Genomic DNA, 15,636 nt, shown 5'->3' with positions numbered 1-15,636 from the left:
GGGTGATTTGGTGTCTCACAAATACCATGTTTAAGATGAGGTAAATGCCTGTCAAAGTAAAGAACATCTAGTTCATACAAATAATACTGAGAATACATTTGTCTATGTGCACAGGTGCTTTTCTACTCTGAATAGGAACAATCCAAAGGAAGGAATTGCTCTGAGTGGAAACTGAACAGTACTGAAATAAATAACAGGACTTTCATTAACTCTTATGGGCCCATGGTTTCAACTTCCAGCCTCAACTCTCATGTCAAATGATTGACATATTTCCAGTACATAATCTATAAAAAAATAAACAATTACAGCTAAAGAAATTCCTAATTTTAATAAAAATCCTCTGTCTTCAGCAGTAGGCAATTAATACCTAAAAAAGCTAGCGGTAGTAATGAAATCTTTAAGAAGAAAGGAAAGGTAACTTTTTAACTAAAATGTCCCAATAAAAATAAAAGCTATAAATGTCTTCCATTAAGAATAAAAGTATTTTAACAGGAATAAAGACTAGTCACAAATCTGTCCATGGTTTGCAAAACAAACATTGCTTGGGAGGTTCCTCCTTTTGTTTAGTAAAGACTAAGTTACAGTAAAACAACAATCATGCCTAAAAATTCACAAATCCAAAATGCCCTTGGGCTCCATTCAATGTAGCAACACCCATTTATCTAATTAAGCATAGAGCTGGTATTCACACACTCGATGAGAAAATTAAAATGAACACTGCAAATAGTCATGCTCCTTATTTTCCCCTTGCCTCGCATGTTTCTGATGCTCATTTCAAAGTTAAAATGTTTTTTTCTAAAACAGTCTAAACAGAATATCCAAACAAAAAGAAAAACAAATTGTTTACAAAAATCATAACTTGAAATAAGGAAAACAAAATGCAGAACAACAACTAATAGTTAATGTCTTTAAACATATCCTTATATAGCAACATGGCCAAATTTTGTTGTGCTTTCTAGTGCTGTTAGCAAGAACATCTTGAAAGAGAACTGTTCACCACATCTCAGCAAAGACAAATCTAGGCACCACATTTATTTTACAATAGCCTTCTCCTCCTCCTACCCGAAGCATATGAAACACATCCAATAGTTAGAAGGGAACAGTGAATATTTGCCCCAGCAATATTCTTTCAATATATTCTTTTCAATATTGCCCTGTTGTAGACAATTTCTGCTTTGAAGGAGTTTTTACTGAAGGGCACTGATGCCTCCTGAAGAATGCCTCCACAGTGTGCACTAAGGCCAGATTTTAAATTTTCAGGCTTTATGGGCTGCTCCTAAATCCAAATTTAGCAGACTAGCTTTATGATCCTATTTTCAACAGCACCAGACATCAGCTGCTGCCAGGCACAGCTTCAGTCACTCTTTGTTTCACGTGCCTCTGTCCCGAGGATGTAACAGACAATAAATTTGTCCAAACACTCCTAAGCATCTTTGAAAACATCCGATCTACTTCCCATCTGACACTGAACAAGCTCCATGGCACTGTACAAACAAAACACTGTACAAACAGGTTTTGTGTGGAGTTCCCTCACACACACATGCACTGCTTGTGGCAAAGTCAAAACTGTTTTTCCAGTGTCTGCTGCACTTCAGTGGTTGGGACTGGGAAGGGAAAATAAGCACTTGTGTTCTACCTGCTCTCCTCAGCTGTGCCACAAATCATATTTTCTGAGGGTCACATGGCTCCAGTTACCCATGACAGATTGCTATATAGGCTTAATTCTTAAAACTTATCACCACCTCGTGATTTGCTTTCTTTTTTTGCCCTCTGTAAGGGTGAGGAGAGGGGAAGAGATCCTATTTCTACCAACACTTGAGCACTGCAGCTATATTTGCCACTAAATTGCTTGGCTAGTGAGATTCCCCTGCACACCTTGTCTGTGCCTTAATGAGTAACCAGCTCTCTACAACCTTACAACACTTTCTCATCCTGCACTCTGCATCTCCACCAGCATTTCATGGCACTCCTGGGTGGTAGTTGAGCACTGAAGTGGTAAAGTTTAAAGGGACTTCACTTATTTGTAACTTACTCCTTTTTAAACATAATTAGAGGGCCAGCCTGCACTATCTTTACTGAGGCAGAGTCCCACTCATGGCCTCTGAAAAAGCTTTGATTGCATAAATTAATCATAAAAATTAGCCTTGGAACAAAACAAGTTCAGAAGCCAAATGTTTTGGTGTATCAGAGGCTTTTTGTTTTGTAGGAAAAAAATCTCCTCAAAGAAAGATCAAATCCAATTCAAAAGCATGTAATCCATTTTACACTGTTGTAATAAATGCTAAATAAATACTCCCTTAGTCTCACTAGTCAGCTTTCAAAATCATTGCACTCTTTGTGCATAAGTTTTCTTAAACCAAATCAAATATGATTTTGAGGCTCTAAAACGGCATAAATATGCTTTGGTTCATAAACACATTCTACGTTGCAATAGAAATGTATTCATAGTTTAAATAATTTTAACTGCCTAACTACAAATTATGGCAAATATACAAAGTATAAAACTGTAAGGTGAAGATTTTATTCTAGAAACCCACATTCTTGCAGTTTAAATACTCTGAAAATGAAATTGTTCCCATTCTGTTTTCCTCTCCAGCATTAAATATATCCCTCATGTTCATTCTCATTGGGTCTCTTGTTTTCTTCATATTCACAATTGGCTTTTGATGTCTGCAGTAACAAAACAAATAGAAGCTTTTCCAAATAAGATAGATAGACACCCAATTTGATTGTGTTAATGTTTTGTTTTAACATACACTCAGTTAACTGACAGATTTGATTTCCCTCAGTCATACTACTTGTTATGAAAATCAGGAAGAGAGTGCGAGAGGAAGAATGGTAAAATGCCAACAGCAATAGAATGTGTGGAAGCTTTAATAAGACATTAATCTTTACTTATGTGAGTAGATTTTGCTCCTCTGAACAGACCCATTGTAGCAAATAAAATTGTTCCTGAAAGAAGTGGTGAGCAACATTTTCCAGGAGTGAAGCAGCAAAGCCTGGTGGTCTCAGCAATGTTGAGCCCATGGTGATCGTGAGCTACAGATTACCCCAGCTCCAGAGACAAGCCCCAAACAAGGAGATCTGCACCAATCAATACCTGACACACCAGGACAGTACAGGATTTACTCAGAATTTGAGAAACAAACAATAGAAGCTGCACTTTGTACTCTTGAATAACACAATTATTGTATGGATATTATGTTATTCCATCATAATATTTCAGGCAAAAAGCACATATTGCACAGAGAGATTATACTTTCCTTATTAAACATCTGCTGCTTATTTTAACATTTCACTGAAACATTTCAGCTTAAGAGGTAGTCTCATGTTTTTCCATGCATATTATAAATTCTATTCCAGGAAAACTGCATGCTTAATCTGTGGCAAACTTTCTTAAGTATCAAATTTTCATACACATTCTGCAAAGTGCTATTACAGTGCTCGTACAGGGATTTTAGAGATGACATAGCAAATTAATACTACTTTAAAGAACTTTTTACCCAGGGAAAAAAAGAAAATTGTTCAGACAGAAACAAATAGATACAAATAGACTTCATTTAAAGTTTTGTACCCACCTACACCTTCAACCACAATTAAGTCATGAAATAAACCAAACCACTGGACCATTAAACCATTAGAAACAGTTCCTCATTTTTCACTGCATATGAGAAAACATCCTTACAGTATTCACAAACACACTTGTCAACGAACACACAGCTCCACGCAGTGTAAAATAAAACATAACAATTAGACTGCAACTTGAAAAAGGTAGAAAAGAGAGTTTCTCACCCCTCAAAACAAAACTGGAACTTTGGTTTCTAGGAACGGCTATGCCCATATACCCTCCTCATCATCCTGGGTGTCAGGGAGTAGGAGATGCACAGGGAAGGTGTTGGCATTGGAATGAAAGAAAGAAAAAAAGGTTAGTTACTTTGGGGCATATAAAATACAATTTTCTTGGCTGTTAAAAACATGACTTTTTTTTTTTTTAATATAAGCCAGTGAACACAACTGAACAAGCCTGTGTTACATACACAAGAATCTGCATCTATAGCAACCAAGAAAACAACAACAGTGACGTAAAATCTTTCTCCCTCCCAGTTAAAACCGTGTGTAGGAAGATGATCATGAGATTAAATATTAAAAGATTATATATTTTTAATTGCACGCAATTCAAACCAACACTGACAGCAAAGAAAAGATCAAAACTTTTAAGTAAGCAAAAAAATTAATCAAATTGTCTTACATTCTGTTAAACGATCCAAAACTGCTGAATAACCATAAAATCTATGACTAACAAAGTACACTTTTCCAACATGCTATCAATTAAATTGATCTTTTCAACAAATTTTAAATACTGCACATTGTTGGATAGTATTAAATAGTTCTTCCCCTTTTTTCAGTTTTGAAACATTACATTTATTCATTTATTTAGAGTTTTAGTGATAAATAGCATTATGACAAATAGTAAAATTCATTGAAATTTCTTGAATTTGTTTTTAGAAGGGATTAATTTGTGGTACCTGAGTTGAAAGAAGAAAGTCTTTCTTCACATTTATTATACACTTGAAGTTAATAATAAAAGTCAATTTTAATTTTAATCAAATAACAAAATAAAAAACATTAATTAAACCAGGAGATTGAAACATTCTTCCCCTGATACTTTAACAAAGATTACAATTTTACAATGACTCTTCATCTATACACAAAGAGTTGTGTATGTGCACAACTAGGTATAGCTCTACTGTGCCAAATTATGTGATAATTAGCTTCTAGAACATAGAGATGCACAGCACAGTGTTTTTCATTTAACTCAGCATTCCAAAATCAAATAAAATCATAGCCTTAAAATTCACCCATTAATATCTTAGAAACATTAAAAAATACATCCTGTAATTGCAAAACCTTGAAAGTTAGCTGGTGTAATGCATTGCTGGCACTTAATTAAATCTAAAAACTAAATAAAATGAATGGCAATTAATTATGATTGAAATGGACAGGAATTTTAGCCTGAAAATATACACTGCCAGTATCACTACTGTTCCTAACCCATTCTTGGAATAAAAAGAGCTCCCAGATGTCAACTGTTATTAAAAACCAGATGTTAAGATAGATGTCTTGCATGTTGCTGAATTAAATAAAGAAATCTGACAGTCCACTACAAACTTAGCTATCATTTAACACAGAAGAAATGTGGGTAAATTTTCTACAGTTAACTTGGAACACATCTGATTTATAAGTTCTGCACAAATAAACCACAAAGCAAAGACACAGTCAGGCCTGAATATCCTTATTTATTTTTGAAACAAAGGGACAGGTTCTGTAAAACTTCCAATAAGCTGGGTTTGCCTCACTGGTGTGAAAACACAAGTTATTCCCTCTGAATTCTACAGGAGCCACTCCTGGTCAGGCCCACTCACGGTAACTGAACTGACTTTCAAGCTGACAAGAGTTTTGCAAAAGGTTGAAGAAAGAATGAAGGATTTCTTTTCCACTGAGTAGTTTGATCCTATTTCACTAACAGAATGCATTAAGTTAATATTTGGTGATATCTTTAAAAATAGCAAGAAATCAACAAAATGGACAACTCAGTAGTTTTCCAAATGACTCCTCCCCTAACTACACACAGCTGGTTTGCTGGTTAGAGTATTGCAATTCTTCAAACAGGCAGAAGTTCCTTTTTACTGCAATTATTTGTGTGATCTCTATTTGGCAGAATTCTGGAAGAGTTGAAAAACCAAATATTGTCAAATATTTGTAACGAGTTTTATGGGAAATTAAAAGACTATATAGTGTGACACTGATCCTGATATACAATAAGCAATAAATTAAAAGCTGGAGCTCAGTTAATGTCAATCAACGTGGCTTTATTGAGTACCAGTCCTGTCAAAATAACTTTCTATCTTTTCCAATTACATAGAGACTCTTTTTGATACGGTAAGTGCTTTGAAATTATATGCTGAGATTTCTGTAAGTCATTTGATTATGTGCCACCTGACACAGTGTCAGAAAAATTAGCTCTACACCAAACAAAGGTTTGCTGGAGAAGGAAAAAGACCCACAGATATCTTTCTCATCCCAAACTTGTTCCAAATTCCCATGATCTGAAAAAAAAAGCCAGACAAAGTCTTCTTGGAAAAGTGAACAGGTTTGGAATTATCTGAATAAATGTTACCAGACACATCCACATATGCCTGAAATAATGAATCTACCATCACAACTGGAAAACATCTAGATCAGGCTTAGAGGACAGGGAGCTGCATCTGATATCAGTGACATCAAAAAGGTCTTTACAGGTTGTGGAGGAAAGGAACATGTGATACAAAGTTGGATTTACAAAGACAAATACAGGCAGAGAAAGGAAAACCAAAATGTTTGCTGTATCTCTATGCAGTAGCCTGAGACCATTAAGAGAATTACACATCTGGTGTTCATGTCACACTCCTGTGAATATCTGGAAGACTGTAACCAGATCAGGAAACAGCTAGAAAATTATTGAAAAATAATGTTGGCAGTGAAAACCAAGAGACTCAACCTAACTGTTTCCTCAGAAAACATGAAAAGATTTTCTGATCATTATTAACTAACAGAGAAAAGGAGACAGCTCTTTTCTCTAGCAAAAAAAATCTAGATAGAGATTTACAGGATGTAGTTACACTGCAAATAGGGGACATATTTTTCAGTAACTCATCATTTCTGGATGATTTGGAGATTTCATATCAAGTCTTAGACACTTTCTCAAAGATATGGCTAATTATATCCAAAATAGTTTTTAGAAGTTATAGATTTGATGAAGAAATTATTGAGTGGTCCAGATTATAATCACAGTCCACTTCACCTTCAACAGCTATAATTAATAAAAGTTCTCTTCCACCATTTTTTCCTCACATCTCTTTCAATGATAATGTGAGGGCCATGATCTATCCTGAACACAAAAAATTTATCACATATTTTCTAATTTTTTATTAGTGAGTTTATAAAATTAAGCACAGTGATATGTTTAGACATAAAATTGAATTTAAAATAATTTAAAAACAACAAACAAGCAAAATCATCACTGGATTTTAAACTTTTAATACTAAGAGCAATCTCAAAACCAGTCTCAAGTGGTGTCAACCCTAATTTAGAGTTAGAAATTTTTCTGGATGGATAGGAAAAAATACACAAAAGCACTGGATAAAAAGCACATAGGAATCAGGACAGTAATTTGGATAGGTTTAATGAATAAAATTTTGTATCAGGAAGCTAAGGTTTGGTGCCTCAATGCAAACAGATAATAGAGAGAATTCAGAATTCTTCACTGACGTTCTGAGACAAATGAAGTTCACGGCTTTTTTTTTTTGCATTCTTGACACAGTCTGAAGAAAAATAAAAGCTGCAGTTATGCCTTATCATTTATTAATATTGGAACAGAGGGTTCCAGAAGTATGCTTAGTTTTTCATATCAGTGTGTATCCTACAGAATCATTAATCTATGGCTCTTTCAAACAATAAACTATAATCAAGCAATTTTTCATTAATGTTTGTGTACATTAACTGCTTTTTAAACTTGGATCTTTCATTGGTTTATAGGGTCAAGAACAGCAATTCAGTGACAAAAACTGCAAAGCAAAATCTCAGTTACTGACAAGCAAAACTAGAAAAAATCCAAAATTCAAGAGATACCATTTGAATTGAGAAATTAGTATATATACTTGCTATAAGAAAATACTATCAATTCAGAGTGTTTAAAGTATTGAATGCCTTGAGTTTTTAGGAACTTGGGGTGCCCAATCCAACACGATTTCCAGATATGGACCACAATGCAAGAAGTGGGAATGACCAGGTGGATTTGATTCAAATCTGCATTCTTGGTCAGAACTAAAACCCTACTGTAGGTGCACTCAAAGACTGCAAAACTCTGCATTACTCCGTGGCCACCTCATAAAAATATGTATATAAAATTTGGTGACAGCACAATCTCTCGCTTTTGTGGCATGCAAGTGTCTTTGTAAAATCCATCCTTAAAAAAAAAAAAAAAAAAGAAAAAAAGAAAAAAAAAGCCCTAATCTCCTTTTAGCCAAAAGCTTTTGCAACTCAGCCAACATTAAAAACTTGATGAGTTAAGCTTTTCTGGCTCTCTTCCCACAATAGGAGACCCTTCCTGACAAGGCTCATCACATTTCCCTTTCATGTGCTGCATGCTAAGAATTAATGTCTTAACTTGGGTTAAATAAATCGAGCGATAACCTGCTCATCTCTGCAACCAGCTTTCTGATGACTGATTTATGCTGCTCTCCTTGTTATCTGGGGCTACTAATGGGTCATTAAACGTGTAAATACTGGCTCTGAGCTGTGAAACTGTCCTACTTACTGCAAATACTTGCATTTACAAATATTAATTTCCCCTTGTTACAAAGAAATCTACCTGCTAAGTAATGACATTTCTTCCAAATCAAGAACTTAGTCTAAAATCAGAATCTTTCAGCGCTCAGAGAGACTTTTATCTGCTGCTCAGCTTCTAGGAGCAAACATAGTTGAGGACTAATCCCACGAACTCTCCATGCACAGAACTGAGTGCAGAAGAGTTTTGTGCATGAATGATTTGAAGAACTGAGCCTGTAGCTAAAAAGTGGAAAGACTAACAGTGGATTCATTTAAGTCCTTGGTGCCTAGAGCTTTAAAAGGTCTTTATTTTATGTTTCATTTGTATATGCAAAAAGGTGAATAAATCTTAACAATTGCTTCAGCGATATGTATTTATGTCAGAGGTCTATTTTCAAAGTTATCCATAACAGAAGAGGTCACAAGCAACCATGCATCACCCAGTTATGAAAATGGCCTCAAAGCCCATCTCACTATTTGTTTTATTTGTATATAGTTGGGCTAAAATCAATCACAAATATTGGCCATGGGGGAAAGCAAAAGGCTGTTTCTGACCATTCACTTTACAGCACCCAGACTGGCATTAACATGAATAAGATGTCTCACCAGATACTCATGCATTCTCAAGTTTTATCACGAGATGAAGCGGAAACTCAATGCTTCTTACAAGAAGTGGTCCGTGAAATCAGATTTGCAATGCAAAAATTTATGGTTCCCTTTGTAGTGAAAGGCTGTGACATGTTATCTCACTTAAGTAACCAGCGCCAGATATGCAACTTTTGTTATCAAGTTACTGTCTCCCAGAAATGCATTTGTGGCTCTCTCAGTTGGTCCAAAGACCTCTTTTAGACTATGATGGTGGCAGATAATTTTTCTGCTGAGAAATATAAGATAAATGTAAACCTCTATATAAGTGTTGTATATTATAACACACACATTCAGGGGAAGTGAGAGGGAGAGATTTCTATAGCTAAATATGATCTCAAAAAATTCTTCCATATGTGGAAAAGACTAGAAAGCTAACATATAAATATAGATATATATAAATATACACACTGCTCAGTGTGTATACATTTATATCACATTCATTAAACCTCAAAATATAAAATAAATCATTTCTGTAAGCAAAGGAGAGGGATAACTTTTCAATGTACAAAATCCATCTCATGGAGTATCAAAGACAGCAAAACCTATTTCCTACTTCTTGCTTTTAGTACAGCTTCAGTTTAGCTGGTCTTTTAGTAAATTATAAATTTAATATCACTAAAAGATGTTTGAAAAGTAACCTGGCTACAAAATAATTGCAATTAAGAGGCAGAAATAACAAAAGCATTGACAAATATTCCAAATTTCTATTGGCTTTTACTTTCAAGTGACAAATCTTGAGCAGCTCACAATATTTGTGACTGCAAAATGGCAGCAAACCAAAATCAAGAACCAGAGTATCACTGAAAGATAACTTCAAATTCAGAGAGACTCGAAATTTCAAGGTTCTTTCATTTCTTCCATCACAAGTACAATGTAACTCACAATGCCCCTTAGGTTTGAAGCCAATCATATTAACCTCAAAATGTGGGCAAGCCTCTGTGGAGTACTATTTCAGCTTTCTTTTTAGGATAAAGCAGACAGAAATACCTAGATAGATGTCAGAGGCAAACAAAATTCTCTGTATCTACTGAAACAAGCCCATGATAACACTTACTGAGTTTTGGGAAACACATAGACAGAAATTACCTCCTCATTAGAAGAGAATTATTTGCCATTCAGTAGCTGTTTATAATAAACAATATAGCTATGATAACTCAATGCACTTTAATTGGAAAATTGATGTTTTAAAGGTAACCATGATACAAATAGGATTTTATTGCATTCAGTTTTACAAGTCTGAACAATGTGTGATATGAATCACAAGTTCTTTGTTCCAGAAGAATAATATGAGTAGCAAAGATGAAAAATCAGAGGAAAGGCTTAAAATTTTGAAAGCATTTATATAACTTAATTTGCACTGCACTGAGTTCTCAAAACACTAATTCAGCACAATACTAGTTATTTACAGTGGGTATGTCTGGGATTGTTTATACTGAATGTACTGACAAGCAAACCTTGCCCTGCCCAAATTCCTAAATTAAATAAATCCATGTGACTCCAGCGAGCTTAGTGCAGGCTCAGCTCAGTGCTAATGCAATTGCGTGCTGCCCTGCAGCTTGAGGCACCAGCAGAACGAGTTCACAGACATTTGGGGAACAGACAAGAGCAAGCTCACACCTGCCCAAAAACAATGTGTAAACATACAGGATAAAGAACCACACAGAATATTAAACAAAATCTGGGTCGGGGAGGAGGGCAATAATTCCAATTTACTGAATTAGGCAGCTATATCATATCACTCTTTTTATATAGGACAATGCCACTGGTGATTTGGGTTTTCCCCTTAGGTTTTTTTTCTTCTTCTTTCCTGAACAACTGAAAAACAGAGTTTCAATGATGCAGAAAACTCCCAAACAAGATATTTCAGTTTTCCAGGTACTAAACTTCTGCTCTGATTGAACTTTCTACTCACAGTCTAAAGTAATTTGAAGGATTTTATGCTTTTCAAATAACCATGATTACTTGCATTAGCTAAAATAATCTGTTTTGGTTTATGTTTGTATGGCTTTTAGGTTGTGGTGGTTGGTTTTGTGTTGGGGTTTTTTTAAGGAAAAATCTCACTTTCAATATTCCTGAGGCCTGTTCAGGAGTTGAAGGTTGGCAATTTTCCAGCGTGGCCACAGAATATAAGGCATTATGCTAACAGGAAAGACTGCCAAAATACACAAAGCAGCATGCTCTCCCTTCCCCTAAAATTACATATGGATCAATACAGTGATTTGTAGATCAGGATCCAGACACTAAAATAATAATTGTTGTTTGACTGTCCTGTGGTTCTGATTTCAAAGTCATCCACCTCAAACAAAATCCCATCTGACCTGCTCAGAGTTTTTCACATATCGTCTTTCAACAACTCCAAGGATATTTAGCAGTTCCAGCTGATGAATAAAGACCTGTTGCCAAGACCAGTCACCACTTTACAAATCAATAAACACTTTTTTTTCAGAGCACATGGTCTTCTTCAAAAAGTTAGTTTTTAGTGGCCTATGCCTGCTTGGCAACAGTCAGCTTGTTGTCAAGTTTCATGCATCACTGCATATGATTTCTTTTCTCAAATGATGGAGGTTACCAGCATACTTGGTGAGTTTGTAACAAAGTACTCCTAAACATTAAAGCCTGTAGAAGGGTCATCAAAAATGTTTTAAGCAGGAAAAAAACCAAACCAAACCAACTCTCTATGTAGCCAGATGGGATTAAAAGATGTAAAAGAACATCTTTTTACATGCTGAAGCACCATGTGACATTCCATCCCCAATTACAGGCTCTCAGGATAGGGCCAACTTTTTGGAAAACAGCCAGATCCTAAAGCACACCCTATGATATTCACATTTTTCTAAAAATCAGATTCTTTTCTATGAGCACATAATCTCTCATAAAACAAAATTAAAATATATTTGTAGCCCTGGTGACCATGGAGTAAAGCATTCAGCTTTGAATCCACGACAGCTCAGCTATTCAGGAAACTCTTAGGAGATTAAGAACACTACATTTTATTTCTTTAAAAATCTCCATTATACTATGGAAAGTAAGAAGAGTTGGTATAAGAGTTTTTATAAGTCTAAAGCATGAAAATGCTTTGGATGTTAGACCTTCAGTCTTCCACTGTGTGAATGTAGAATCAAGTTCTCCCATATGACTTCCCAAACAGCCTAATTTTCTATTAAGAATGCCATCAGACTAAATTCAGTATATCTGAGACACATGCATGTCAGATTAACTACACTTCTATTTTCACGTAGAGAGGACACTTTTAATTTTGATAATCAATTACAGTTTTTTACTATGTAGTCCATAAGTGGAAAGTTGAACTCAGAACCTTCAACCACATCTTAATATTCTCATGAAGTCAAAGAAGTCCTGGGTAATAACCAAATATTGCTACTCATTATGTGGAGACATGCTGGAGTTAGAGATTTGTCATTTGTGCCAGTAAGTTAAAGACTGTAAGGACTTTCAGCAGGGAACAAAAAATGCCCACAGAAATAAACAGTAAGTGAATATGAGTGATTGTCAACTCTCAAGCTAAAACTGAAGGGAGTAAATTTAAATTTTTGTGCAAAGCTGCAAAATTATATTTTTCTCCAGGTTTTTTAAAGACTAATAAAAATGGTTAATGTGTGTTATTGACATGGCAGTACTCAATCCCCAGAAATTTATTTATATTAAAAAAAAATCAGATGCACCACATTACCAGGGATCACATCATGACCAACTGTAACAAGACCATGTGTATTGGCAGAGTTAGATTCTTTCTACTGTATCTGAAGTTTCATTACAACTTGACCAGAGTTAGGTCCAGACAAGGATATACCATGGCAAAAGGTCACCCATCTATGCCTCTCCCTAAAGAGCAAAAAAAGGGGGAATAAAGGCAAGAAGTGGCTGAAAGAAAAAAAATAAAATCCATTATTGAAAAATGTAAGATAAAGCAATGCCTAGACTTCACTCATGATTACCCTTGACTGTGCTCTTCTCAAAGATCATTTCAGCAAGAAATTTGCGACGAATCTCCTATTTGGTTCCTTTACAATCAAACACCTGCTGGATTAATCCATTGTTCACAGAGTCAGTGGAAATTTTGGCATTACAGCACTTCAGGAGAATGCCTACTCTGAGTCCAACACAAGATGAAAGACATCTATGTTCATCTAACCTGTTCTAAGAAATCTCCAAGAAAGGACCTTCCATTACATGCACATGAAAGAATGTCCACATCTTGTTTCCACTTACAGATTCATTAGACTCACAGTGAAAAAGTTTTCTTTTTAACAACTAGCCTAGTTATTCTTGGCAAAATTAAATTTACTGCTCCTACTCTTTCTCCATTGGGCACAGGAATACAATTGATCATCGTCTTCTTTACAACAACATTTTATGTATTGGAAGACTTATGTCTCCCCTTTGGTACTTTCTAGACTAAACAAACCATGTTCTCTAAGCCTTCCCCACAGGTCATGTTCTCTCAAACTTCTATCATTCTTGCTGCTCTCCTTTTGTCCCTTTCCACTTTGTCTATGTTTCCTAAAGCATGGAGATCAAAACTGTAAACAGCTTTTCAGATGAGCTCTCACCGGTGCTCGAAGGAACAGAATAATTGCTTCCTGCTTCTTTTCCAGTATTATATCTATGCCAGGATTAGATCCAACTTCACTGCAATGGCATTCCACTGTGCAATTTAGATTCCTTTTTCCATGCTATTACCTCATCAGCACATGGGACTTCTCCCCTCTAAGCAGACTTGTCTTTACTGAATTTCACGTTACTTATTCTAGACCTTCTTCTGTTTCTCAAGACTGGAGCATCTCAGTGAGCAGTTTGACTGCTCCTACTGTTCTTAGAGCTTCTTACAACTTGATTCATGATCAACAGTATTAATGTTTTTTTCTATTTCACCACTAAAATAATCTCTAAAACAATACTCTGCAGAATCAGGTAAAAGACAGAGCTCTTTGGAACCCTGCTGTAACTGGCCCTCCTGTCTGACAATGAGCAACAGAAAATTTGTCTGTCATTTTCACACCCATCTCATGGAGATCTAATAATTCTTTAAATTTAAAAATATTATTTATAATTAAAGCTTTTATTATTGCAATTAATTTTACATTAGTTATTAATTACATTACAAAATAATGTATTTATTTTCATATTAAAAAGATATGGTGGGACATCATTAAAGACATGATGAATTAGAAGGTACCACTTTCTGCTTTAACCACAAAACCAGTTCCCCTATCAAACGAAATTAGATTTGCTTGACATAATTCTCCTTGGCAAATAGAAGCAGACTAAATATAGGATAGGTAAGCTAGACCTGCATTCTTTTCCAGAGAGTGGCCCAAAACTGTCTCTTAGGAAAAAAACTGAGAATACAAGTATGTGTAAATACTAATAAAATAGTTACTATTTTACATGCTCTGTCTTTAATCATGCACCTCTTTCCACCATTCATATAATGTCTTACTGTTCTTGACTATGTTTTGATACTGACTTTCATTATGCTTCCTATCCATTCTCTCCCTGAAAAAGCTGTTACCAGGCACTGAGGAGCACTTGACTAAAGGTTAGCTCTCTTACACTGTCCTGTGCCTCAAATTTTTTTTCACAAGTTCAGGTTTCTTGAATTAGTTGAAAACACTGTCTGGGTTTCAGTAGCTCTGTGGTGGTGATTACTTTTTTTCCACATCTCTTGACTTAATTCTGTAGGGTTTTTTTTCTTTCTGTTCCTTGCATAAAGCCAAAACTTTTTTTTATTTTACAGATATTTCCATACAATTTTTTCTTCTTTTATAAACTCAGCCAACTTATCTCTGTTAATCAGAAACAGAACTAAAACAAGACAGCAAGTCCTTAACTCCCTTCTCCTCTGACAGAAAAAGTTGTTAACATGCTCCAAGAATTCAAAGGAGTCTGTGTTAAGCTGTTCAGGTTTGTGGTTTGTGTTTTTCGTCTATTTTCTTTGTGTTAGTATCCAATAAATTGTGTTTTCTCATTCTTACCTGTTCCTGACTCTAATACGATTCCATTGGTTACTCTGTAAAAAAGTATAATTTGCCTCTTTGCTTCCTACTCCCAATTAAATAGTCTGTCATACATCCCAATTACATTTTCATCCCTGTTTTTCCCTTTTATTTCTACCCAGACATTGTGAACTTATAACCTATTTTAATATAAAAAAATTATTTTTCATATAAAAGCATTGTTCATTTTCCCTCAGGCTCCTCCATCTGAAAATGAATTACTTGTTTCTACAGACTATTTTTCTACTCCAGACAAATAAGGCATGAGACAAGAAGCCAAAATTTTAAACTATTTCAGGGATGTGAATAAATACCAGAACTATTAGTTTCAGTTCAAAGAACCGATCACTTGGTTATTAGTTCTTTGGAAAATTTATTTAATCTTGAAGTAGCAAAATAACGAAATTATAAAACTGAGGGTGAAGAAAGAGGTGACCAACCTGATCTGGAGAGGGTCTGTGGTTGTGCTGTGTCCTCCCAGGAGATCGATGGTGGTGGTGGTGGTGATGGTGGTGGTAGTGGTGATGGTCATCATCATAGTTATCTGCCATCAGCTTCATTCTGTTTTGTGTCTGTTTAAGAGGTAAAGAAAGACAATAAAATT

The 15,636-nt window shown here is 35.2% G+C and overlaps 1 protein-coding gene across 5 annotated transcripts in view; it reads right to left on the bottom strand.

Annotated features, from left to right (window-relative positions):
- Positions 1-15,636, bottom strand: part of ERC2 (ELKS/RAB6-interacting/CAST family member 2) — a 394,496-nt gene that overhangs the window by 102,125 nt on the left and 276,735 nt on the right. For all 5 annotated transcript variants that reach the window (XR_014854746.1, XR_014854748.1, XR_014854749.1 and 2 more), the window contains 2 exons: positions 15,473-15,604; positions 3,793-3,858 (listed from right to left, as the gene is read on the bottom strand). Coding sequence is in view for 1 of the 5 variants with exons in the window: in XM_085072716.1 (XP_084928842.1) it covers positions 3,832-3,858; positions 15,473-15,604 (159 nt within the window). In the remaining 4 variants the exon portion in view is untranslated. The remainder of the gene's footprint in view (positions 1-3,792; positions 3,859-15,472; positions 15,605-15,636) is intronic.

Source organism: Lichenostomus cassidix, chromosome 12 (genome assembly GCF_008360975.1).
Source record: "Lichenostomus cassidix isolate B80296 chromosome 12, HeHo_3.0, whole genome shotgun sequence".
In the NCBI taxonomy this organism is placed as follows: Eukaryota; Metazoa; Chordata; class Aves; order Passeriformes; family Meliphagidae; genus Lichenostomus; species Lichenostomus cassidix.
This window is presented reverse-complemented; position numbering and strand designations above follow the sequence as displayed.